Consider the following 25781-nt stretch of genomic DNA (forward strand, 5'->3'; position numbering starts at 1 on the left):
ACAAATTAAATATCAGTTCTATTACTTAAGCAACTACCATTTTTCTTAATTTAAAGAAACTTTAAAGAATGATGAAATAGATTTATTGTTAGCAATGAATGAAGAACAATGTGTAAATATACTTATAGTATAAAAGTGCATGGAAAAAGAATTGAGATTCCATAAATATCACATAAAACGACAAAACAAAATGAAAGCATAATTTCTATTATGTTAGTTGTACTTTTAAAAAGCTGCAAAGCTAGTTTATCCCTAATTATGAATTAATAAATTACTTATTAATTTATCGCAGATACAAAAATCTCACAGAGAATAAGGCGAAAACACATACATACAAAACGACAATTATAATTGTTTATCGTGAAATACAGTATCGCGCACATACGATATAACCGTCATCGCGCGTCTTTTATGTCTGAGCCCTGGCATAAGTAACAGAGCGTTCACTGTAACATCCCAATGGGATAGAATTTATGTTAATACATAAATAGATGTTATAGAATAGAGAAATTGTCAAGTAAAAATATAAATTAAAAAATAATTACCTGCCATATAAAGCAGAAGCAAGTTATTAACTGTACTTCCAATCCATATACAAACAAGAAGACATGTTATTATTCCTGCATAATACTGTAACATATGAAAAATATCAATTAATTTAATATTTATTCTCTCTGTCTCTGTCTCTCTCTCTCTCTCTCTCTCTCTCTCTCTCTCTCTCTCTCTCTCTCTCTCTCTCTCTCTCTCTCTCTCTCTCTCTCTCTCTCTCTCTCTCTCTCTCTCTCTCTCTCTCTCTCTCTCTCTCTCTCTCTCTGTCTCCCTCTCATTCTTTTTCTCTAATACTAAATTCATAAATTTATCAACTTACAACATTTGGACGATCAGTTCGTGTTTGTAACATTAATTTCCACAGACTTTGACACTGTAAAATTATTAGGGACAAATTTTGACAAATCTCGTTTAACTTCTTCTCTTTTTGACCTGTCCATTTGTTGACAGGACTTAGCAAAGATATTATAGGTGGTACAATATAATCAATCAAAGCTAATATAAGAAGAGATATAGATATTATTGTAAGTATAGCAGGTTCCAACATCCATATCAAGCTATAAACAAACAAATTTTATAGACATTGTGTAATATTTATAAATTCAACCTTTATATGATATGCAATGAATTAATAGCCAGCATATATATCACTAAATTTTTAAAGTTATTCCTAAAATGAAAATATAAAAAATTTGAGAAAAATTTAAACAATAAATATAGACATGTGCATTGCCTATAAAATATTAACACTAACTTTACAGAACAAATACTTAATAGGAAAGGAATACATATTTTTACATAATACTTCAATGTTTCACTTACAAAAATATTGTAGTTGTAATTCCAAGTATAAGACCAGGGTACCAGGACCGTTCCCATAATAGAATAGAATTCAATGGAAGTATTAGTTCACGCCAACATTCCATTCTACGCTTTAATTGTTTCATATGCTTTTCCTGTAATAATATTACTATTATTTGAGATGAAATATGAGTGTCAGTGTCATTGATTTTTCTACCACACTAGTGCTACATGATTTAGTACATACAATGCAGCTTAATTAAATATTAAATAAAACACATTGGACATGTCTGGATTATTGAACGGTTAAGAAACATGCGAAAAGTCTTACCCTTTCTATTGCTCCACTATCAGCCATCCTGGCTACTAAATATAATATTCAAATTCGCTTTGAAAATATTCGAAATATTCCGTCAAAGGCTTGAATCTACGTCGAAGTTATAACAGGATGCTATTACAATTTATTCGCATTATCCAGTCGTGTCTCGTTTTAGTCGAACATTTCTTTATTCTATAATTTGATTATCACACGATGTACCTTAGGTAAAAGTCAGAGACGCCGGATACTTTTTGCTTGAAAACACACGAAACGACGAAGAATCGACTTCTACCTTCGAGATTATTGTAACTCGCACGCGATTGGCTATCAGTTCAAAATGTTGGTTATTGCAGGCGATGCTGTGCTGATGTTGTGACGTTAAAGATTTTCTAACAGTATACTTCAAACAATCGCGTCCTAAACGCGTTTAATTGTAATTCCATTCAAAATTTGCTAAATATGGCTGCTGTGAGTTCTGTAAGTAATTCAATGACGCACATTAATTTCTGTAACACGATTTTCAACAATGGCACTTCTTGTTTATGTTCTGGTTAAGAAGACTGATTCCTCTCGATCTATCTCGTCTACTGATTAATGCATTTTTTATTATAATTTATTCGTTTAGATATCAAATGTCGAAAACCTCTCACCACAAATTATTAGGCGTGTTGCCAAAGAAATGAGCGAATTAACAGCACAACCACCCGAGGGTATTCGTGTTATTTTGAATGAGGAAGATGTAACTGACATCCAAGCTATCATAGAAGGACCCTGTAAGATTAACATTCACGTAATTAATATTCTCGTTAAATCTCTGTCAAATATTATCTGCTATATTTAAAAATGTGTTTAATTATCGGACTATAACCTATTCACATGTCAGATTTCTATGTATATACAAGCTATATATGTACACATATAGCTATAGATTCGTTTTTATCAATTCTAAAAAAGGATCATATGCAAAATCGGTTTTAAAGTTATTTGTAAACAGCATTGATAATGATGAAATTTTCTCTATAATATAATTATTGAAACTTATTTATTCATTTGAAATTTATTGTTATTGGAAGTTTCTATTTAACATTACTTACATCACAAATTTGTATACACGTATGACATTCATTTCATTCAAGACTGTAAAGATTTACGTGCATAATAATATTTATAAGTTAAAAATATAAATTTTTCTAATACCAGCGGGAACGCCATATGCTGGCGGTTTCTTCAGAGTAAAATTAGCTCTTGGCAAAGACTTTCCACAAGGACCACCGAAGGCATTTTTCCTTACAAAAATTTTTCATCCAAACGTTGCGAAAAATGGTGAAATTTGTGTCAATACTTTAAAGAAGGATTGGAAATCAGATCTCGGAATTAAACACATATTATTAGTGAGTTATTTTTAAATACATAAATATAACTGTATTTGATTTCTTAATACAATTTTTACATCTAACTATTTTATATTTGCAGACTGTAAAATGTCTTTTAATAGTGCCAAATGCAGAATCTGCTTTAAATGAAGAAGCTGGTAAATTACTTCTAGAAAGGTACGATGATTATTCAGAAAGAGCAAAAATGATGACAGAAATACATGCACAGGTAAAAAACCAACATTATTAGAATTTGTATTAAAATGATTGAAACATACCTAGTGATAAACAATGTGAGATAAATATGTGACCTAGGGAGGTGGAAAAGGCAGCAAAGCAGGTCTGGAAAGTTGTACTTCCTCTGAAGTCGGAGGACCTCTCCCAAAAAAACATGCAGGAGATAAAAAACTATCAGCGGAAAAGAAAAAAATATTAAAAGACAAGAAGAGGACACTGAAAAGATTATAAAAAAAAAAGATCAACATAATTTAATCTATCTTTTATAATTTAAAACACTGGTGTGTGTGGTAAACGTTGCCTCATATTGTACACAATTATTGCATAGTAAAAATTTATTATCTAAACTCGACTGATCTTATTATTAAGTATTTAGAAAATTAATAATTCTAGAAGCATTAAAAATGACTTCCTAAGATACAAACAAGTACAACTTTGTAGTGATCTACTTTACAATCAGGAGTGGAAAATAATATAGACCACTCTATGGTATCTATTAGTAAATATTTTTACATATGTACAAAATGATACCTCGTGTGATTATTTAAATAAAATAATGTTCTTCAAATAAAATGTGCGTTTTAATATCGTTATAGTTACTAATGTTTTGATGTTTATGTAATTTCTCAAATAAAAATTATGTACTAAAAATTAAATTACCTTTGAAAAAGTTAAGACTTGAATAAGAATCTTTGATTAGGTAGGAAATAAAAATTATTTTATTCTCAAGAAGATCGTTTTTTATTAGGTAATGATTCGTCAGTTTCTTTGCTTCAGTCTTGTACCACTGCATTGCCATTCATACGCTGCATGAATAAAGCGTGTACATTCTCTTACAAGCCCATTACTGCACAGTAAAATATTTCATTAGTAGACGACTAGATAACAGTATGTCACAGCCTTATTCCACTATAAGTTATTAGCTACATATAGTGGTATTTTTTATTATGCATCATGATAAAAAACAATTTATAAAACGTAATTTACAAAGATATGATACTACTAAACATGGTAATAGACATGATATAGTTAAGGTGTTCCAGTGTATAAACTATGTTCAAAGATGGATTCTTAAATATTTCTATACTTAATTACTCGTAAAAACTAATTAGATTGAGGGCTAGAAGCACTTCTGTACTTTGATAAACAACAACTTTTAAAGATGAATTTTACTGTATTTTTCATCTGATAACCACACACGCACGATAGTACATACAAATCCATACAGTCTTTACATAACTTTTTATTTCTTTTCTTTTTCTTGTTACGATACCATAAAAAAATCTATGAACTCCTACAAATCATCTTTTCATAGGTGTCTGTAAAATTTGTATGTCAATTTGCAGAGAAAACGTCAAAAATAAAAAAATACCCACTTAAAAGAAATTTCTTATAACATCTTACTAATGATACAGTTATACTTATTTTTATATATTCTCATGAAAAATTAGAGAAACACATTGTATCGTGTTAAGTCAGATCAGAACAAAATCTTAAAAGTGTGTAGGTTTGTGACGTTGTTACTTTACTTCTTTCACATAAGCTTCGAGTTCAGCGTCTAATTCTTCGGCGGTGGGAGTTTTTGTTGCTTGTCGACTGCCTCCTCTGCCACCACGTCGACCAGTTCCACGACCTTTAAAAATACAATAAGAAAAACAAACAGAAAGATATTAATATATTTTCTCTATTTAATAATTCCCTACTTTTTCCTCATACAATTTAGCAATACGCACCTCTGACAGATCCTGCTCCACGATTACCTCTAAAGCGGGACTGAGGTCTCTGTGTAAAATTACTGCCGCTAAGTCTCGGGCCTCCACGGATAGACGTGACTGGTATTTCAGAGGTAGCAACTTGTATGTTCATTTCACGACCTGCCGATGTATACCACATATTGCAATAATAGATGTGAATAGTTGTGCAAATCATAATTCACAATAACTTCTTTGAAATTTGTTTTTCTTTAATGTCATCCCATGTTGGAGTATTTATAGAAGGATAAAAGAGAAAATGCTCAAATTGTATGTTGCTAGGTATAAACTGGAGACCAGATTAATTAGTGTTACTGAAACCCTAAATATAGGCGGAATTTCATAATTAAAAAGTGACATTCAAAGCAAAACTTATAGGCTTGAAATAAATTCAACTACACACCATCTAGTGGTACGCCGTTATATTGTTTCATTGCTTTAATAGCATCTGCTCTTCTCTCAAATATAACATCTGCAGAGCCTAATGATCGTCCTGACCTGTCATAATGTACTGCTGCTGATTTTAAGGGACCAAATTCACTAAATAATTCCTACAAACATACAAACACATACATTACTGTAAACGTTTATATTGTGTTTAATAATTGTTAAAAGTTAGTATTAAATCTAGTTTCAATTTTGTTTCTTTTTAAACAATGTACTAATAATTTTTTAAAAGTATATAAAATTAATTGCTCGAATCATAAATATTTAAATTCCTGTTTATATTACTTTAAAAGGACATGTATGAATCAAATATTAAAATTCTATATAATAATACCTGAATATCCGAATCTGATACTCCAAAGTCAAGATTTGATACAAGGAGCTTAGTTGTTCCCGTGCTACCTATTGAACTTCTGCCAACCTTTTTTACTCCATCAAACATGTCATGCTTCCATGCACTGTTTACATCACCCTGTTAATAAAAGTAACATCTGTTGTCACATAAAGTTCTCAATATTTCTAAATATTAAAAAAAATATATTTTCATTAAACATTAAGTAAAATGTAGAAACATTTTATTAGTGTATGTTTATTAAAAATTGCACGTTCTCTTTTGTTGCATAGTTGAAGGGTATATTATATCCCTGTACTGGCATTTGAATACGTAAACGTATAAAAAAATGGTACATACAATTGTCTTGAAAATCAACGGACTGGTGGCCCTATCGTAAAAGCGCGGACTTCGATAATTTTCGAGCAATTTTTAACTGAACAATCTCTGAAATGTATTACCATACTTTCCGATAGAGCAGTATAATAATTATATGTACTACAACTTCATCATACAAGACGATTTTGCCTTGAAATACAACCGTTAATCTATCTCTAGGTTGAAATATTTCATACACAAACGCTTATGGCGGAAGTAATACGATAGGTTCTAATATATGGTACACGTGACAAAACTGGCGTAATGTAAATAGACGAAATTCTATCGAAGAATAAATCTGATTTCTTACTCTTATGTATGGAAGAGAATTTCTTGTAATGCCACCACGATTGCGTCCCCGCATGACGCCACCACCAACTCTTTGCGTTCTGCGTGCTCCTCTACGAGGTGAATTACCGGCACCTCTTCCACGTCTGCCACCGCCGCCGCGTGGTCTAGTCCCTTTATTTTGCTTGATAATATCATCGAGACTCATATCTATTTTATCAACCATCTTCATTTGTACTGGCTTTGGTGTAATGACACTATCACGCGAAAATGAGTAAAACCAACCTCTTTCGTCTTCGTAATGATGGCGGCGAACGAAGACGAAACAAGCGCGCACAGGAACCTAGGTATAAAGACCATAGACGATAGAGCGACATCTTATAAGCGCCAACTGTACGAATGTTACTCACCGATTAAAGCGCTCTCTATTAATAGGCCACCGAACCAAATTAACTGTTCCTTTTATGTAATTTATCGCATAATTTATAACGGTTCTTTTATTGACCTATTTGTACTTTGTGTTAGATTTCATTTATAATACCATTATCTGCATGGACATGTTTTTTTTTATTGTTTTAAAGTACTAACATACATATTCATGTACAGTAGTAAAACTAAATTTATACTTAAGTTTCTCTGAAGAGATATATTTATTTTAAATGAATTAGATGTTATATTTTTGTACTTTATTCCAGTCCTAAACATATAATATTTAAGTAGCATATTTAATCTGTCACATCCCTTGAATATCAAAAATATATGTAAGTACCAATGTATTACTCTTTTCTCTTCTATGAGTAACTATTATAATTCATAATGTTCATTATTATCACTTTCAACATCTTCCTCATCATCTTGATTAAAATCTGCAGAATTACACAGATTTGCAGTATTTGTACATAATTGCTCTTTAATGTTGTTCTCTTTGCGAATTAGTAATGAAATCATAGAATCTTCAAACTCTTCCACTATTTGCTCACACTACAAAATAACACAAGTAGTAGAAGTTAGTTCATAACAAAATATACCACTTTATAACATTATTATGTATAAGGATGTTTAAACAAAATGAAAGCATAGATATACTTACATAATATTTCAAACTTTTATTCAAATCTCCATCCTGTATAACATCAACTTTGCTTATTTCAGGGTTCATACCACCAGATGGATCTATGAGATTTAAAATTGTCAACTGACCATTTGATTTATATGTTGCCCTTACGTAGTCTGACATTTTTTCGCAAACATTATCTAGCATTTCAGATATATGTACTTCAGATTGGGCAAGTGGAACCTTTAGACAATACCAGTATGTTTATAAAATGAACAATATATTTTCTATACTACGTACATTATAATATAAATTAGATATAAAAATTTATAGTTACCTTTTTATGAATAATATTTCCTTGTGCATCTAATCTATAATTACCTATTTCAATTTCTCTTGAAGGATCAATTTTTGCTAACTCTGCTTCAATTTCTTTCACCGTTGATCTACAAACTATGTATTATTAATATTAATTTATAATAATCATTCATTGCATTCAGAAAAGGGTAATATAAAATCTTTTCATTTACCTAAACATTTTAAAAGCTTATTATCAATTTCAGTGCCTTTGACAAAAGCGTTTATAAATAAAATGGAAAGTATCAATATTAGGTTTTTCATCTGTAATAAACATTTATATTAATAGATTATATGAAAAATCACCTGTAAATAAGAGAGATTATGAAAATTGAATTTATACTTACATTGTACTTTATTAAGAAATTAAATGACATCTATTCAATTCATAAAGTAACAGAACTTCAGTCAAATGTCTAATTTTTCTTGAAAGTGAACACGTGTATAATACTTACACACGTACAATCAGAGTGTCAAATACTTTGTGAAACACGAATCAGACTTTATCACGTGTAATTTTATATAATGCCAATATAATAGCACAAAACTACTATTACTAAATTGCTAAAATTCTTATAGGGGTATGCATTATAAATATCATATCTACCTACAAAAATATTGTACATAAATAATTTAAAAAATGTCATTTATTAAATACGAAATAGAAATTTATAAATGTTTGTATAATGTATCCTTACATTTTAATTTAATCACACCTATATTTTATTGTATAAATATAGGTAAGATTAATTTGAATGTTATATGGAATATAGAAAGTACAAAGTATATTAATATTTTATTAATTTTTAATAAAGAATAATATTTTTTATTGAGAGGGAAACTTAATACTCCATACTCCAGAGAGTGATATTGTATATAAGCAATGTAGGTATCTATGACGTTATACCTACAGGTATATGTATTTATATGTATGTACATTCATCACAGATTCGAAGGTCCGTGGATCATCCCATTTGTTACTGCGATGTAAACACGTGCCACCCCTTTAAATGGGAAGTCCATGTTGTTTTCTAAATTAAAGAATTATGCTATAAACGTTTTGCATAAAATTATATTTATTTATAATACATTAGTGGCAGTTCGTACACGACCAGTGGTTGAATTTAACTACCCCTACATTTGCATTTGTTGGTATAAGTCTTGAAACGATATGCGAAAGAGTTATGCGAAAAAATGACACCAATAAAGATTATGATGAAAAAAAGACATAAAACATGTGTGAAACTGTAAATAAAAATTGTTTATGTTACGCGTACTATTCAGTCATTTGCATTTAAACTACACGTATTGAAACCCAATTTTCGCTGATATTATGCCACAGGATTACATCTTGTTATTGTAAAATTTTTGGAATTTGAAAATCATTTGAAAATACAATGTTATGACAACGTGTAGACAAAGATCGGGACAATATTGCTACAGTGTATTATATTTGCTGTTGCAATTATTTACAATAAATAATGACTTAAGATAATGGAAAATAAAATTGTCAAGATGGAAGTGTGGTGGTTTTCTCGAGTGATAGCTCACCATCCTTATACCATTTTAATGGCGATACTTATTTTTTCTTCAACATGTTTGATTGTTCCCTTAGCCATTAAAAAGTTTCCAGACTTCTCTGATCCTCAATTAGTAAGTATAAGTGAATTAAAGATAAAAAGTATACATGCACATTTTTTATTATTAATTTATATTTGATTCATTTTATTAAGGGCTTTGAAGCAAGAGGCACAATATTAGCACAAAGGCTTATCGCTTGGCAAAATTTATTGGAAGCAAGTAAGCCGAAAGGACAGTTGATTGATAATCCTTTAGAATATTATTATTATGCGCAACAACTAAATCTACAGGTATATTTATGTTTAATTATTTTAATTATGCATGTTATTATGAGTTGTTTAGAAAAATATTGTAATTAAAATATAAGTCAGTGTATCTATAAATTAACATTAAAAAATGTTTCAGAATTTACAGAGTCCTATTATGCCAAATCATAGTTGGGTTGGCCAGGGTATTGTCAGAAAGAAACCTAAAAGTAAGAAAAAGGGAAGAAAGAAATATCAAACACAAGTAAATGGTAAAGAGGATGAAATGGATACAGTTGAAGTTAAAGACAAATGGAAAGAATTGATTGAGTTAAAAAATAAAAATAAATTGGACATAGTTAAAGATTATAAAAACCAAGACCATATTGACAGTGAGAATTTTTTTTGTAATTTGCCATCTTCTGCTTATGCACGTGTGGTTATTGGTCGAAGTTCTAAAGATACTAACTTATGGTCAATGGAAGGTGTATTAGCACAATGTTATATAGATGCAGAGCTTAGATCAAATCCTCACTTTCCTTCTTTATGTCAGACGCAGTTAGAACATAACAATCTAGGACAGAAGTGTTGTAGAAGTTGGTCACCGGCAAATTACGTTGCGCTTTTATCCAACCGAAGTTCATGTTTGGGCGTGACGGAAAATGATCTTAGCCGCGTAGAAACCCTTTTGAAAAGATGCATTTATTATTACAAAAATCGTCACCTGACATCAAATTGTGCAGAAGATTTAAATTGTCAAAGACATGTTCCAGTTGAATGTTATATGCATAATGCAGCTTATCATTTATTGCATTACTTGTTAGATATTGATTTTATTTCGGATTATGTAAGTAAATTAATTGCAGAATATATTCTTTATTATTCATATACATATATTATTTGTGTAATACAAATTTTATTAATACATATTTTGTTACAGAAACAAGATCCCCAAAATAAGTTAAATTCAACATTACAATATGCCATGTTATTTTTACCAATTGCTGCAAGTTCAGCCACTTTAGACTTTTATAGGGGATTAAACAATGATGGTTTATCCTATGGAAGATTTAGTGTAAAAGGAATGCAGCTAGGTTTAAAAAGTATATTGTTTGATCGATTATTAGTTTCAGATTCAATTTTATTGCTCATTGGTTTCACCTTTGTAACATTTTGTATATGGGCATATACTGGTTCCTTATTATTAACTGTTACGACTATTACTGCAGTTATTTTTAGTCTTGGCATTTCATATGCATTATATACTTTAGTTTTACATATCAAGTTTTTCCCGTTTATGAATCTGTTGGCAATTGTCGTTGCTGTAGGTAAGAGATTAAAGAACGTAAAATACGTGATAAATAAAACTATTATTTTTTGTAGTACAACATAATTTAGATTTACATTTTTATTTAAAGGAATAGGTGCGGATGATGCATTTATATATTGTAAAATTTGGGAAAGAGGAAAAGAACAAAAGATACCAGATAATGGATTAGTTAAACTGGTGCAACAAACAATGAAGCATGCTATTCCGTCTATGTTTGTCACATCCTTAACTACCGCTGTAGCGTTTTTTGCATCAGTTGTTAGTAATGTTACTGCTATAAACTGCTTCAGGTATGCTGTTTAAGTTACTCTAATCATAAAAAATGTGCAAATGTGAATTTTACTAATAGTGTAAATTTTTAGTTTATTTTCCGGGATGACTGTTCTTGCAAATTTTCTGCTAATGATTACTTGGTTACCAGCATGCGTTGTGGTATCGGAACGATTCAGATTGGGTGTTTTGTCTCCCGTGAGTTTTATAACACGAAAAATTATTCGACCTTTACAACAATTGGGAGATAAAGTGGCAACGGGTTTCAACGCTTTTCTTACAAGGATAGTTATCAATTTTCGATGGTGTTGGTTGTTGGGCCTGGGTATAATAGCAATAGTATGTTGCATTATTGTTTTCAAGTATCCAGGCTTACAATTGCCTGATTCTGCTGATTTTCAATTATTTGATAGTTCTCATCCATTTGAACAATATGATTTAATATATTCTCGTAAATTCTGGTTTGAAAAACATGAAACGGTGGGTACAAATATTTTGATAAATATTCTTTTATATGTATAACATATCTTATATAAAAATTATTATAAACATAATCAAATATTATTGTAGATTGACAATGGAGATGTACTGCCACTGAGATTTGTATGGGGCATTAAACCAATCGATAATGGCAATTATTTAGATCCAAGTTTAATAGGTACACCAGAATGGGATGAATCTTTTGATGTATCTCATCCACAGTCACAAGTGTGGCTGGAAAAATTTTGTCGTGATTTGCGAGCTCAACCTTTCTATCGTAGTACTTTGGGACCTTTACTTCCTAATTGTTTTATTGAATCATTAAATAATTGGATGCAAAGACGCTGTGACGATGCTATCGACTCACGCATTAACTATATGCCGTGTTGTAATGAATCTAAATTTCCGTATAACGCTAGCACTTTACAACGATGTGCAGCTGAGGCAAATGCAGAATTATACCGCACACCTTCCTATCTGTGGGTTCGTAATGGTGTTTCTGCCGGTTTAAAATTCTTCAATGAACCTAACCTTACACAAATACAAATATTAAATGAAACAAATTCCTTAACAATGCCAACACTTAAAATTAAAGCTCTAGTTGTCGAATATGAAAGCATATATAACTACAGTCTTTCTTTCTCAAATATGGATCAATTTTTTCACGAGGTACATAAAATATAATATTATATTTTAAATATCTGTACAATTATGTAATTAATAAAACCCTAAAGTATTATATTATTACAGGTAGAGACGTGGATGCAAAATCAATTAAAAAGTGCTCCACTAGGAATGCGTGGTGGTTGGTTTGTTAGTAGATTAGAATTTTATGAATTACAGCGAACATTATATGAAGGTACTGTTTGGGCAATGGGAGTTTCATTGATATTAGCTCTCATAGTGTTGGCATTCGTAACATTCAATCCTCTTATTAGTCTATATGCAATTATAACAATTGGTGCAGCAATTACAGTAACAATTGCCGGTTTGATTCTTCTTGGTTGGAAATTGAATGTTTTAGAAAGTGTTGCAGTGTCTACAGCAATAGGTATTTAAGAAAATTAATATTAATTGATAATAATTTCTTATATTCTGATTTTAATAACAAGTATCCTGCACTGTTAAGTTTTCATCAGTGGTATAATACATACTGTGATTAATGTATTGTTTTTAGGATTAACTGTAGATTTCAGTTTACACTATGTAGTAAGTTATAAAGCATGTACCTCTGAAGAAAGAGAGGACAGAGTAAAGACAGCTCTTACTCAAATGGGTGGTCCAACTTTAATGGCCTCTCTCACAAGTGGTGCCGCTGGTGCTCTTATGTTACCTTCATCTGTATTGGCATATATTCAAATTGGTATATTTTTGTTACTTGTAATGGTCATAAGTTGGATATATGCTACATTCTTCCTGTGTTCAGTACTAGCAATTATTGGTCCATCATCCCATTTTGCTCAGTTTCAATATCCCAGGTAAATCTTATAAATATGTAATTACAATTTCACAAAATAATATGTAAGTTTTTAAATATTAATATCAAAACTATATCACAGATTAAATTCAGTATGGAATTATGTCCGCAAAAACAAGTCTGGAAACGTGCCTGATGCAAGTACAGATAGCAGTAGGACTAGAAGAAAGGTTAAGGGAAAAGGGATGTGGTCAGAATCTACTTTAAGTACATCCAGTACCGTATGTCAATTCCATTGTAATGAAATAGAAACTTTTACAAGACCACCGCCATCACCATCACTACCTCCATCTCCAACGTCAGCGTTACTTCAACATGATGGAGGTCAAGTGATGTGATGAATATTTTAGGGAAAAAAAAAGAAAAGAGAAAAAAAATGAAAAAAATTATGATATGATGTATACTCTTCCAGATTTTGAATGGGTGAATTTACTTGTTCATGTGTAACTTATATCCTATATAAAGCTATGATCGTGTGTCACTAATGTGTCATTGGCTGTGTTCAAAATAGTTTTAAGATAATTGTTTATATATTTATCTATTATTAACATTCATTGGGCTTCCTATATCAGTTACGCAGGTATATGCACACTATATCCATTGTGATATGAGTAAGGCTTCAAGTGCCAAATATATCGCAGACTGTTTTATATTTTATGACGTATTTTGATTTTTGGTTTTTAAACAAATTTTGAACTATTCTATGTTTACATATATGTATGTAGCTTTAATGTGATCGATGATACTAATAAGTATTATACTATTAGACTTGTATTTACATATCTATGAATGCATTTTAACTTTTTTTTTGTATTCAATTTTTATATTATATACATAATGTATTTAATTTAACCTATATACTTTTTTCTTGACGCGAATATTAATAAACCTAATTATTTATTTTTTGATAGTATTGAACTTATACATTATAAAACGTACTTTGAATAAATAGATCATCAATTTTACATATAATTTAGTTAATACTTTATTATATTTCCGTATTTTTAGTTAATTATATGTAGTTTATTATATTACTATAAAGTATTTTACCTTTACTGGCTTTACTCTTGCAACGAATGAAGATAAAATATGTAAACATTCTGTTGAATATAATTTACAAACTTCAAACTGATTTAAAACTCAAAAATCACATACAGAGACTGTTTAATTTTCAATTAAATGAAATATTATAATAAATTTAATGGAATGAATGGTCTTATCATGCATATATTCAAACATAAGAAGATACTCAAGTATTCCACTGACTAACGTTTCAAAAAGATATGTGTGTTTGTGTGTATGTGTGTGCACGTTGCAATTAAATTTAAGGAAAAGTAACGGAATGTGGTATTGCACATGATTTTCTTTCAACATTACCTGTATGTATAAACTGTGTAAGATACTAAAAGAAGACTGACAGCTTTTTATCATTTTCGTCGATAATTATTTTCTGTGATAAGTATAAGAAAAGTTCGAAACAATATCTTTTCCAATAATTTATTTAGACAGATACTCAGTAATCGAACTTTCATTCTATATAAACGAATGCTTATTGCATTTTTTGGGATATTATTTGTTTCTAAATGTTACGTCTTCAAGGTATAACTTTATTTTTTGTATACATTTCGTTATTTAAAAAAGAGAAAGGTACAAATTGACAATTTATGTAGTATAACATCATGCTTTCAAGAAGATAAAAATTTATGCTGTTAAAGAGAATCCATTTTTGTAACTACTGTATATATGTCTGGTTATTGAAATACTTATAAGTATCATACACATTAGAAATATTGAAATAATTTAGGATGCCCTGGCAATCTTTAATATATCTATATATACAGGGTGATTCAAGTAATGTGTCTTAGAAAAATGTGTAGCTGTTTTTTCAGGGAAACGAAGTTGTTGTCCTCAATAAATTCTGAGAAAACAACTCGTAACATTTTATTTGTGCCACCTTGCATATATGTATATGCTATGTGTATATTATAATAAACGTATTATAGTTAGAGCTTATTGCATATGTTAAATATTTCATGTTGATATGCATCTTTGTTAATGTTTAATCCAGTGTAAGCTGTGATAAGCATGTAAACATACACTATAAAGAAATACATCTCACTTTCACTGCAAGTCACGTCTAAAAATACTCTCGGTGGAGACTTTTTACCAATATTATGGCTAATAATTATTTGGTGTTTACGTTATATTATTCTAAAAGCTATTTTTTTTAAATATGTGGCCCCGTTTTCTCTTTTCTCCTCTGCTTCGAAACAATTCATGAAAGAAAAACTTTACTGCAAAAATAAATGTACATAAATATACATATAAAACATTATTGTATTCGACGACGCCGTTTCAGTGTTATTGGACTTATGGGATCAGTTAATGGTCGTTTTTCCACTCGTGGTAAATCTGGTTTATACTTTCGAATTGGCTTAGCTTTAAAGGTAATTCGTTGCCTTAATTCCAAAATTTCCTTCTGCTCTTGTTTTTTCTTAGCAGCAATCTCCTGTTATTTTCATTTTGTTTATACATAATATATTTAAATCTCGAGAAATAGCGTATCGTAAAAATCAAATTATATAAAATGATTTAGTCGTGTACCATTTCTTTTAGCTGTTGATTTAGTCGCTCTTTCTCTTGAAGGTATTGATCAAAACGCTTTCTCTCCAATGCTCGAGCCGCTGATCTCAAGGGTGGTGTTTTTGCCCTTTCCGTTTTCTTGTGTGGAAGAATCGGTATAAGCGGTGGTTTTTTCCAAAGCTAGTTTTTAAAAATAGAGATCTGCATTTATTGTTGATTAATATAATGTATAGATCTAATCAAGGCAAACTGCGCGCAATTATACTTTTCGGGTAAAGATTTTATTAATTTATTACCAAATTACCTCACTATGTTTTTTAATCACTTCATTCTTGTTATTATTTGTTTTATTATTATTGTTAGTAATTTTTCTTTTATGATTATCGTTTACACTTGTTTTGCGTCGAGTCTCTATAAATTTTGGAAGAGGTTTAGCACGAAATACTGTTACTTTCTCTTCATCTTCCAAGATCTAGTAATACCAGAAAATTATACATATTTTTAATCATTTGTACGATGAAAAATGAATTTGTATACCTTCTTAACTTGTGCCTGTTTACTTTTAGTGTTGTGATTTTGTCGTAGATCAAAAGTGAAAGGATAGACCGCAGGATTTTGCGACTTTTTATCTTTGTTATCGGGTTTAGTCGTAACATTCGGCGTCTGAAACTTTATCTGATTCGTTTATGAATCGATCAACAGTAAGATTAATTATAATTTAAAATTAATATTACCTACCGGTTTGGCTTTATGAATAATATATTTGTTTTCATCATTTTCCTGTTGATCGATATAGGTCTGACTCGTTTCAGATTCACATTCTATGCCAGATAATGAAATATTTCTTAAAGATCTGTAAAAATATAAGTACCTTCATTTATTATCCGATTAATAGAAAACAGCTTCATTCTGATTTAAAAAAGTCCACGAATGTAATCCTTACGCAATTAATGTTTCATCTTCATGATTCTCTGTAATCGTATTTGGATGTTTCCCGTTTGCATCATTAGGAATTGGTGTACTTACTATTACAGTCAACTTATCTGAGAAACAATGCCAAAAAAGTTAGTGTCAAAAAAATGGGAAACTTTAGTAATTATCATTGTTCTACTTACTAACGAATGAACCGCTTGTATTTCGATAATTGGAGAAATCCACGAATTGTGGAGAGTTGATTATGTCCCATTTCTCATTTTCATACTTCGCAATTAACTCCTGATCCATTTTCTCAACCGTAGGGATATGCAATTCGTTGCAAAATGAATTTTGTCAAGAACTTATAGTTATTTGTTTTTTAAAATTCTGGTTGAAACTAATTATACGTGCACTGTATTACAATACGGATATTATAAATGCTCTGCAACTGAAGCTCGAGTGTTTGTATATAAACAGGCCAAGTTATGGAAACTTGGATTGGAATTAAAAAAAAAAGAAACACGTGATAACAACAGTGGTTTAAACCAGTGCTCAATAATTGTATAAACCGAAAGTTTGCGGTATTTTTCGATTTCTATCATAACTTAATCTTGTTCTTAATACATATTAAACAAGTTGCGCGCGATCATTGATATTTTACGCGCGTTAACATTTCTATGGATACAAACGTTCACAACAAAGTACAGTGTATTGATACCCTTCTATCGTTTAGGAAATCTTTCAAACAGATCCCTCAACATGATCGATCTTTCTTCAAATTGGAAAGTGCTATTGATACAGTGCCCATTTAATTTTATCCAAAAGAAGAGTGTCTTCATAATGTCCAATTTATTAGCAACAATATGACAAACCATCATATTATGCTATTATAGCACATTGGAACATCTTTTTGACTGACTTAAAGAACTTAAACGTTGAAGAAAAGTTTATAACATGCACAGTTTACGGTAAGGAATATCCGTTTCTTCTTTCTCAATACTTTATATAATTCCTTTTTACCATTCCGGATTAATTTTTAGAGCCGAACATAATATCAGCGGTCTCGGTACCAGCCGATGGTTGGAAGCACTTTGGGAACCAGCAGCACGATTATACACATTACCAAATGCACTTGATATGCTTGATGTAACCGGGGATGGTGATGTTAGACTTATCTGCACCGATTTGGGGACACTCAATGGTGTCAACTCTGCTAAAGTAATTTCTATTACATTTCATCCAAAAATCTTGCAATTCTTTCTTTTTTCTTTCCTCAACGCAGGTGTTTCGCTTCTGCTTTTTTTAACAATGAAATTTAATTACAATTAGATTCGAGTTTACAGAGGGGGAGACCAGGTAACGGAGCATAACATGGTGGATCTACCCTGTGGGATGGTTGGCTTTTACACAGAGAACGGAGAACCTCGATCGTCTGTGCTGGCTGTTGGTGTCGGTTCCAGCGTTTACATTTTCAAAAATATGAGACCCTATTTTAAGTATTGCTTGCCGCACATTGACGTGCATCCAAAGGAACGAGAGGTATAGAGGAAGTTCAGCTTCCTTAGCGATGCATGCTTCTTTGATTTACAAATTTGAAACCATCAATGTGTCCACAGATTTGGCACAAGGCTGGACTGGACGAAGAATTAAACGTACTCACGTTAGCTGACGAACTGGATCTCTTATTAAAGGAACTCGGCGCAGGGTTCATCTCACCGCGTACGTTAAAATTCTTATCTATGGATCCAAATTTGAGGCCCAGCTTCGCTGAACAATATAGAAGAGTACCTCTTGTTAAGAGCAATGCGTTAACAGCGATCTCCGTGATTCGAAAAGACTCGTGGAATGACCCAGCGAGCGGTTGTCTTGTGCTGGGCACAGAATTTGGCGAAGTACTTATTCTAGATCCTCGGTAAATCTTCTCAACTAGATTTCTCACGTGTACAATATCGAACTTCTTCTGATACTTTCTTTCTCTATTGCAGAGTATTCTCCGTTATGGATAAGCATCTATTGGAATGGCCACCAGTTGCGTTTGCGTGTACAGGTTTATGGACAGGCGATGGAAGGATAATAATTATTGGAAGAGACGGTAAAATAAGTGCGTTAAGAAGGGGGAAAGTTGTGAAACATTGGGAAAAATTATCATCTCCAGCTGTAGCTATTTCAGCCCTCAATAATGACGGTATCGCTGTAACTATCATGGATGGCACTTTAGTCGGCTTCTCCAAGAAGGTACGGATGGTATTTTTATTTTATATTATGTATCATTACAAAATAGCCGTACAGATTAATCGTACAGGGCATCAAACTTTGGGACGTTCATGTTCCTGGCGCTATTTTGGACTCTGTAAGCCTTCCAGTACCACAAATCGGATTTTCTTTGCTCGCTGTGAGCACTGCTGGATACGGTATTCGCGTATACGATGGAAAGCATCACGTGGACACGTTGAAAATGATGGAACCAGTGTCTGCGATGAAGGTAATTTTTGAAACTAATCATTAATAAGTATAACGTGATAGTATTCTTCTTTTGGGTACAGTATGGTAGAATGGGCCAAGAGGAACGAACGATGGCGATGGTCACCGTAGGCGGTGGGCTTTGCGTAAAAATTCTGAAACGTACGGCCGATTTTAGCCACAACGCGACGTCAAGTTTTACGTTAAATGACGGCTCTAAGTTTTTGATACCAAAGAAAACGCGACTATTTGTCGAGCAAACGATACGAGAGAGATCAGAAGCGAAAAAGATTCATACTACTTTCCAACAAGGTCTCCTTCGGTTGCAATTAGCGGTAGCCAAGAAGGTTGTTGAAACTTTAAACAACAGCCAAGAAGCGGGTCCACATCCGCTTACCATGGAGGCCACCGTTTTAGGGTTGGGACCAAATTATCAAATTCGTGTTTTATTGACGAACATATCGGACGACCTGTCCGATACGGATATGTATATCGTTTGTAGGAGCGAAAACACGGATGTGAAACCACGAGTGATGGATGTGCCTTTGTTACCCAGCGGTATCCCGATTCCTTTGGTGGTACATGCAATTTTGAAAGGTAGAATATCGGGAAAAGTAGAAGTATTGCTGTGCAGAAAATCGAAGGCGAGACCAATCACTGTGACGACAGTGATACTGCCTGCTGCCGAAGAAGATATCGAAGTTTAATTTATTAGAATATAGAAATCTGTAGTGGAGTATTTTTTATATGACTTTTTCAAACTGTTCATATATAAATAGTGTATATATGATATTGCAACACGTTGTTATGTAAATATCGATTGGATATTACTAAGGAAGGTTTCTGTAATTGTATTAAAAATATATTACACTAGAATATTTCTTCTATTTCCTTTTTACAGCTATACGAATTCGCGTATGAGTGAAGACATAATGTCAGCATAAGATTCTTTCCACTTTCGTAAATTTGTCGAGTTTAGTATCAGAATGTATGTTTAGGGCTTAACTCTTGCGGAATTGACTAGTTTAGCTGCCGAATTTTTCGTATCTTGCTTTGTTTCGCAATGTTACAATACTGTTCTACATGTTTAAAATAACGCGGCATTCCCATAAGATTGCTGGTAAAATCGTCATCCGTTGTACCTACTCTATCCTATTGGTATTTATAGGTATATCGTTCGCTACAGCTGATCGAAGGAAACTAGGATAAGCTGTTAGACTAAACACGCAAACATTGCGGGCTTGTCGCAGTTATTTATTGTCTGTGCAAAATGTACAGTCAACACAGAAACACGAAGATGATCGATAATTAATAAGAAGTGAATGGGGGCATCCGAACGAGGGAGATTTTCATTTTTCAGTGATGTCGAAAACAATTACCATGCTTTCGATATGTTGTTTTCCAAGGCGATATCTCATGATCCTCCAATTTCATATATTTGTAATTCTATTACTTTTTTCAGGTAATTTACGAGCGAATTATTCAAATAAACATGCCTTTGTTCATGAAACATTTAACTCAACTATAGTTATTATTTTGGTATCTCAGCATAGTTGTATTTTAGAGTTATATACCATTTTTTCATTTTTGGATAATATCTATTAAAATGTTTGAAATGTTATAGTTTTGATCCTTGTGCAAATAAATTTACGTCTCATTTAGAATGAAAATGTTTTGTACTTGCAGCTAAGGAATGCACAATGCCAGAAGCAAGTCAAGAAGGATTGTTACATTCATTTAAAAGTTATTCAGATATAGCGATGTTTCATTACACAGTTCCGAAAGAAGTACTGCGAGCTAACTGGCAATTTGCAGCATTTATGGATAGGCAAGATTGTCCGGAAAGGAAAGTGCATATGTAAATATTTGTTTCTTTTATACTTTTGCATTCTGTACATGTATATGTATATATGAAATATTATTTAACATAACACCTGCTTTTACTATTATCAGATACCTGCAATGGGGCAGTTTCCCTGTGATATCTGTAAATAATGATACATTTCCTGATGATATGTATCCTAAACGTAATCACACTATTATACTTTCTGCAGTCACAACATTTGAACCAAAAACCACTGCAATTGTACCAGTTTATGGGCCAGAAGCTGGAGACTGGTTTGTGGGAGCATATCTGTCTTATTGGGATGAAAAAGTTCAACAACAGGTAAAAAACTTCCAGTTTTTATCTTGTGCTTAATCTTATTGATTGCTTTATATAAATTTTGTTCGCTGTTCACATTTTTCAGGGACTTGGACATAAATGCCATTACAGTATAGGTTCTGTAGCTATATGGACACAAACTAATAGTATTGAGAACATACCTATTGGTTATCAACACACATTGAGAACGAAAGAAAGTACTTCCTATTACAAGTAAATAGTGTAATCACTGTATTGAGTTTGCTTGAACCATTCAAATTTACTAATGTAATGAATTTTCTATTAGGATATACATCCCATCAGGCACATGGAATTTCCGTGTTGATATTTGGGGTTGTAATTATACTGTACATAATTCTCACAGTATACACGAATCTTGTATTAAAAGCATAGCTTTAAAAGGACGCTCGTTACCTATTTTCAATCATTCTGATCCAACTGAACTTAAAAATTTAACTATGATAAATTCATACACTTTTACAGAATCTTCTCCTTACGAGGATAGCTACTATTATCTGATGATTATTTCAGACAGTGTCATTGAAGTAAGTGTGAAAGTAGTCATTTCAGGTAAGTTTTACCATCTATTATTATTTACATTTCAATTAATATTGAACTTATAAACTATACTATATATACGTTATCGTTTTTTTTCAGAATGCCCAATCAGAATAACAGAAAAGTCCTTTGTAAGGCAATATTTAGATGCACCTTCATTTTCTAAAGCACTGGCTCAATTGCATATGAAAGATTTAACGAAACATCGTTCACATCGCATTGAAGATGAAGAGAAAAGTAATGAATCATTTTATAACGAATCTGATTTTCGTATAACAGACGAAAATTTTGATGATCCTTGTGTCCCAAGATATCAACTTGCTAGAATTAAACACTCACAAACTTTTTCGGGGGTTTATTTATTACAGGTATCATATACGATAAATATAAACGATATTAATCGTTAAATGTACATATTTAAGACTTTATAATCTTTTATAGGGAAGAGAATGGTTAACATCTTGGATAATGTTGACTGATATACATCCAGTGATAACACAATTTAATATTTTACCATTAGTAGATATCGGTGGCACACTCGATATAAGCGCTCACTTGGAGATGTATAAAGTAATTAATGACAACGAAAATTGATGCATATAATTTTTATATACAATCCGATTCATTACGTGTCTTTCAGATAGCAACAAGGCAGTTAGTAGAAGTCAAACTTTGCGTCCAACGTGGGCGAGTTCCAAATAGAATTAAAGGTAATATTGTATGCGAAGACTCGAAAATGTCAATGAATTTATCTTCGTTTGACAACCATGACGGGACTTTGTTAATACCGTATCCTCAACCAGATACTTGGTACATTACTTTAGATGCAACATGCTATTTTAATGGGTAAGCGTATATTATTACAAAATATAAATTGAAAATGTTAAAGTTTGAAATTAAGTTACAATCAAATAACATTGTGTTCTTGTGATAAAAATAGAAGGCCTGTAAACTGCGAAATGGAAGAAATTTTGGTATCATTGGACATACGAACTAGACAATGCGTGTTTCCTGGAAATTATCCATGTGGCCATCATGGAATTTGCCAAGAAGTTCATCACGATATTCTTTATTATACAACTTGTAAATGCTTTGAAGGTCTGATTATTCCTCTGAGTAATTAATTGAATGCCTAAATGGAAAAAGAATAGTATTATAAAAATATCATAATAATTTATAATTTGAACAGTGAAAAGCCTCTTTTTTATGTTGTACTTTTTCCAGTTAGCTCTTGGACTATTGCTTATACAAGTTCTTTCACCTGTACTAATATATTTTATCATCTAGGTTACAAAGGATGGGGCTGTACTGATGCTACCAGTGCCAAATTAGAATCTTCTCTTCTTATGACAACGTTGATGCTCACTTTAAGTAATGGTTTTTTCATACCTGCTATATATTTAGCTGTTAGGCGCGGATTATATACCGAGGGATTAGTCTATTTGGCAACTATGCTTTTTTCGTCTCTGTACCATGCTTGTGATCAACACGTTATGACTTATTGTGTTGCTAAATACGAAGTACGTAAATCGCTTTTGTCTTATAGCAGTTGTTCTGCAGTTTTTGTTTGAAATTTCATTACGGAATATTATGATTAAATTTATTCCAGGTTTTGCAGTATAGCGACTTTTTTTCGAGCATATTAGCGTTTTGGGTTACACTTGTTGCAATGGCTGAAATACCAATTCGTTTTGTATCGTTGTGTCACATGTTTGGAGTTCTCATTATAGCTTTCGGAGTGGAATCTAATAAAACGAGTTTAACCAGTATATTAGTACCCTTGGGAATGGGCATTATGATTCCAGTGAGTAATATTGGAAAGATATTTGCTGTAATTATAATATTTTGCAAGTTTTTTTAATTACTCAATTGATAAATTAAGTTTTTTTATTCAGAAATAATAAGCTGCAATCATAGCAAATGATTGTTTTTGATTGCTGAGTTATAGTTGAAACATGAATGGGTGACCAATAGGGCACATCACTATCATTTGACTCTTAAAATATATAATCTATAAAAATGTTGCATATATTGAGGAAATTCTTTTTTTTCCATTGTATTATTTCTTTCTTTTATATATTTTCAGATGGGAACATACGCTTATCGTTGTTTTCAATTAAAAAGATGGAAAAAGCCTAATGGAATTACAAAGTTATTAGCAGGTTTAACATTGGCAACTACTGGTTTACTGCTTTTCTCTTTAGTTGAAACGGAAGCTAATTATCAGGTATATATATATATATAAGTACAAGAGGTTTAGAAAAGTGAAAAAATACATAAAAGGTATTTATATTTATTTTATAGTACGTTCATAGCGCGTGGCATATGATAATAGCCATTTCATTGATATTTCTTTTACCACCGTCACGATTGGAACAAGTTGGATCTTCCGGAAACTCGTTTAGCGATGACAGTGAATTACTCGATTATAAAGACCCACCAGGTAGTCCAATTTTTACAGTATCCAGTGGCCAGGAAAATCTGGTAATTGCTACAAACTGAAACGCGCTATTATGTTACAAATAAGTAGGGCAAAGAAACCAAATACGTATTATATATTATTTAAGTTACTTGTGCCAAAAGAGTGTTCTAATTCTCTAAGTAAAAGAACAAAATAGATCGTAGTATTACGATAATCAAAATTGAAGAAAAAGAATGGTTTTGCATATACATATATCGTATATATGTATAAGAAATATTTATGTATAAATTTTATAATAGTTCCTAAGTAAGGATACATAAGTGATTATAGGGTAATCTATGTTGAAGTTTTGCTACTTAACACAGCTCAATGTAACATACAGTTGTTTTAATCATAAAAGATGAGTGAATTTAATAACGGTGCTACTTTATACTTAAATATATGTTGTTTTTAGAATGTAATCGATAGTACTGTGTGTAATAGGTCTATTTTTATATATTTTTATTATTGAAAGGTATATATTATATCATGTTACGTAAGTTGTGTCAGAAAGTTAAAATCTATTTTTTTTACATTGCCAAATAATATTAGAAAAAAATGATATCTTATTAAGTTTATCTTAGTATTGAGATCTACAACTATTCTGGCTATATTTCGTAATATTCTTTATAAGCATAGTACAATTTTTAGGTAAAACATAAGTGATTATACATCCATCAAAACCAAGTACACATTCACACATGCATACAACCACAGTTATACATGCTTCCATTTTTCGTGATAGTACCTAATATATACACATACTATTTCACTTAACCCACTAAAGTAATTCATAGTTCTTCTGAAAATATGTTTTTATAAGGAACTTATACATTTATCTATTTAATAGTACAGAAAAATATTAGTTACATAGATTACCCTATATATATCGCCATCAATGGACTGCATCCAAAAGTACTCATTAATTGTATTTTATTTCTTAGTTTTTTAATATTTTGTTAGGTATAATTAAATGTAATATATGTATACTGTGTGCATGTCCTGTGTAACTGCTATAACTTCGGGAAACGTGAAGCGTATATATATCTTAAAAGAGTAAAGAAAGAAGATATATGTGCAATATTATTACATCTACTTTTCGCGTTTAGTCATGTTTGAAGTTGTGTAAGGGACCACAGAATATAAAAGGTACTAATAACATATTAAGAAATGAAAGTATGAATATTGTGCCTAAATATGGATAAATTATTCGGAAGTAGCGGATATTTCAATTGCAGAAATTAGGTAATTCAACGTTTGCAAGTTTTGCTATGGTTGACATAAAAATTCTTCCATAAAATACTATAACAGTAATTACCATTACCATTCGTTGACTATCTTTGCGATTTTTCGATGATTTCGAAAATTCTAA

At 31.3% G+C, this 25781-nt stretch overlaps 8 protein-coding genes across 10 annotated transcripts; 4 read left to right on the forward strand and 4 right to left on the reverse strand.

Moving 5' to 3' along the window:
- Nucleotides 1–66: 66 nt before the first annotated feature.
- On the reverse strand, nt 67–1870 carry Arl6ip1 (ADP-ribosylation factor-like 6 interacting protein 1). Its single transcript, XM_076904950.1, has 5 exons — nt 1682–1870; nt 1372–1505; nt 869–1106; nt 546–630; nt 67–446 (listed from the first exon to the last, which is right to left on the reverse strand). Exons 1-5 carry the CDS (start codon nt 1706–1708, stop codon nt 346–348), a joined length of 585 nt encoding a protein of 194 aa, XP_076761065.1. The 5' UTR covers nt 1709–1870; the 3' UTR covers nt 67–345.
- A 136-nt stretch (nt 1871–2006) lies between these two features.
- LOC143429366 (ubiquitin-conjugating enzyme E2 S) lies at nt 2007–3626 on the forward strand. Its single transcript, XM_076904947.1, has 5 exons — nt 2007–2146; nt 2295–2442; nt 2870–3060; nt 3143–3271; nt 3358–3626. Exons 1-5 carry the CDS (start codon nt 2129–2131, stop codon nt 3508–3510), a joined length of 639 nt encoding a protein of 212 aa, XP_076761062.1. The 5' UTR covers nt 2007–2128; the 3' UTR covers nt 3511–3626.
- Nucleotides 3627–4195: 569 nt separating this feature from the next.
- On the reverse strand, nt 4196–6823 carry Ref1 (RNA and export factor binding protein 1). Its single transcript, XM_076904945.1, has 5 exons — nt 6497–6823; nt 5812–5949; nt 5434–5581; nt 5013–5153; nt 4196–4912 (listed from the first exon to the last, which is right to left on the reverse strand). The coding sequence occupies exons 1-5, from the start codon at nt 6704–6706 to the stop codon at nt 4800–4802; spliced, it is 750 nt and encodes a 249-aa protein (XP_076761060.1). The 5' UTR covers nt 6707–6823; the 3' UTR covers nt 4196–4799.
- A 305-nt stretch (nt 6824–7128) lies between these two features.
- On the reverse strand, nt 7129–8417 carry Sel (canopy family protein seele). 2 transcript variants are annotated; one of them, XM_076904948.1, is made up of 5 exons: nt 8233–8417; nt 8059–8149; nt 7866–7981; nt 7565–7771; nt 7129–7455 (listed from the first exon to the last, which is right to left on the reverse strand). In XM_076904948.1, exons 1-5 carry the CDS (start codon nt 8260–8262, stop codon nt 7279–7281), a joined length of 621 nt encoding a protein of 206 aa, XP_076761063.1. In that variant the 5' UTR covers nt 8263–8417; the 3' UTR covers nt 7129–7278. The 2 variants fall into 2 exon arrangements, with proteins under 2 accessions (XP_076761063.1, XP_076761064.1); XM_076904949.1 differs by having other exon boundaries at nt 7866–7974; nt 8233–8279.
- A 411-nt stretch (nt 8418–8828) lies between these two features.
- On the forward strand, nt 8829–13606 carry LOC143429369 (protein dispatched-like). Of its 2 annotated transcripts, XM_076904952.1 has the most exons (11): nt 8829–9538; nt 9619–9756; nt 9872–10558; nt 10652–11039; nt 11130–11331; nt 11404–11791; nt 11882–12460; nt 12542–12842; nt 12969–13154; nt 13218–13269; nt 13351–13606. In XM_076904952.1, the coding sequence occupies exons 1-11, from the start codon at nt 9380–9382 to the stop codon at nt 13604–13606; spliced, it is 3336 nt and encodes a 1111-aa protein (XP_076761067.1). In that variant the 5' UTR covers nt 8829–9379. The 2 variants fall into 2 exon arrangements, with proteins under 2 accessions (XP_076761067.1, XP_076761066.1); XM_076904951.1 differs by having other exon boundaries at nt 12969–13269.
- Nucleotides 13607–15600: 1994 nt separating this feature from the next.
- On the reverse strand, nt 15601–17075 carry LOC143429273 (uncharacterized). Its single transcript, XM_076904804.1, has 7 exons — nt 16967–17075; nt 16795–16894; nt 16590–16704; nt 16389–16526; nt 16156–16323; nt 15873–16031; nt 15601–15777 (listed from the first exon to the last, which is right to left on the reverse strand). Exons 1-7 carry the CDS (start codon nt 17073–17075, stop codon nt 15601–15603), a joined length of 966 nt encoding a protein of 321 aa, XP_076760919.1.
- Nucleotides 17076–17110: 35 nt separating this feature from the next.
- LOC143429274 (BBSome complex member BBS1-like) lies at nt 17111–20009 on the forward strand. The gene is made up of 10 exons (XM_076904805.1): nt 17111–17119; nt 17244–17327; nt 17403–17552; nt 17623–17747; nt 17807–17984; nt 18096–18305; nt 18383–18678; nt 18752–19001; nt 19069–19248; nt 19310–20009. Exons 1-10 carry the CDS (start codon nt 17111–17113, stop codon nt 19931–19933), a joined length of 2106 nt encoding a protein of 701 aa, XP_076760920.1. The 3' UTR covers nt 19934–20009.
- Nucleotides 20010–20407: 398 nt separating this feature from the next.
- LOC143429150 (post-GPI attachment to proteins factor 6) lies at nt 20408–24936 on the forward strand. The gene is made up of 13 exons (XM_076904612.1): nt 20408–20688; nt 20913–21084; nt 21180–21393; nt 21476–21603; nt 21677–21960; nt 22048–22316; nt 22390–22518; nt 22589–22794; nt 22889–23046; nt 23236–23468; nt 23558–23752; nt 24035–24175; nt 24253–24936. Exons 1-13 carry the CDS (start codon nt 20589–20591, stop codon nt 24448–24450), a joined length of 2427 nt encoding a protein of 808 aa, XP_076760727.1. The 5' UTR covers nt 20408–20588; the 3' UTR covers nt 24451–24936.
- The last annotated feature ends 845 nt before the right edge of the window (nt 24937–25781 follow it).

This window comes from Xylocopa sonorina, chromosome 11 (assembly GCF_050948175.1).
Source record: "Xylocopa sonorina isolate GNS202 chromosome 11, iyXylSono1_principal, whole genome shotgun sequence".
NCBI lineage: Eukaryota > Metazoa > Arthropoda > Insecta > Hymenoptera > Apidae > Xylocopa > Xylocopa sonorina.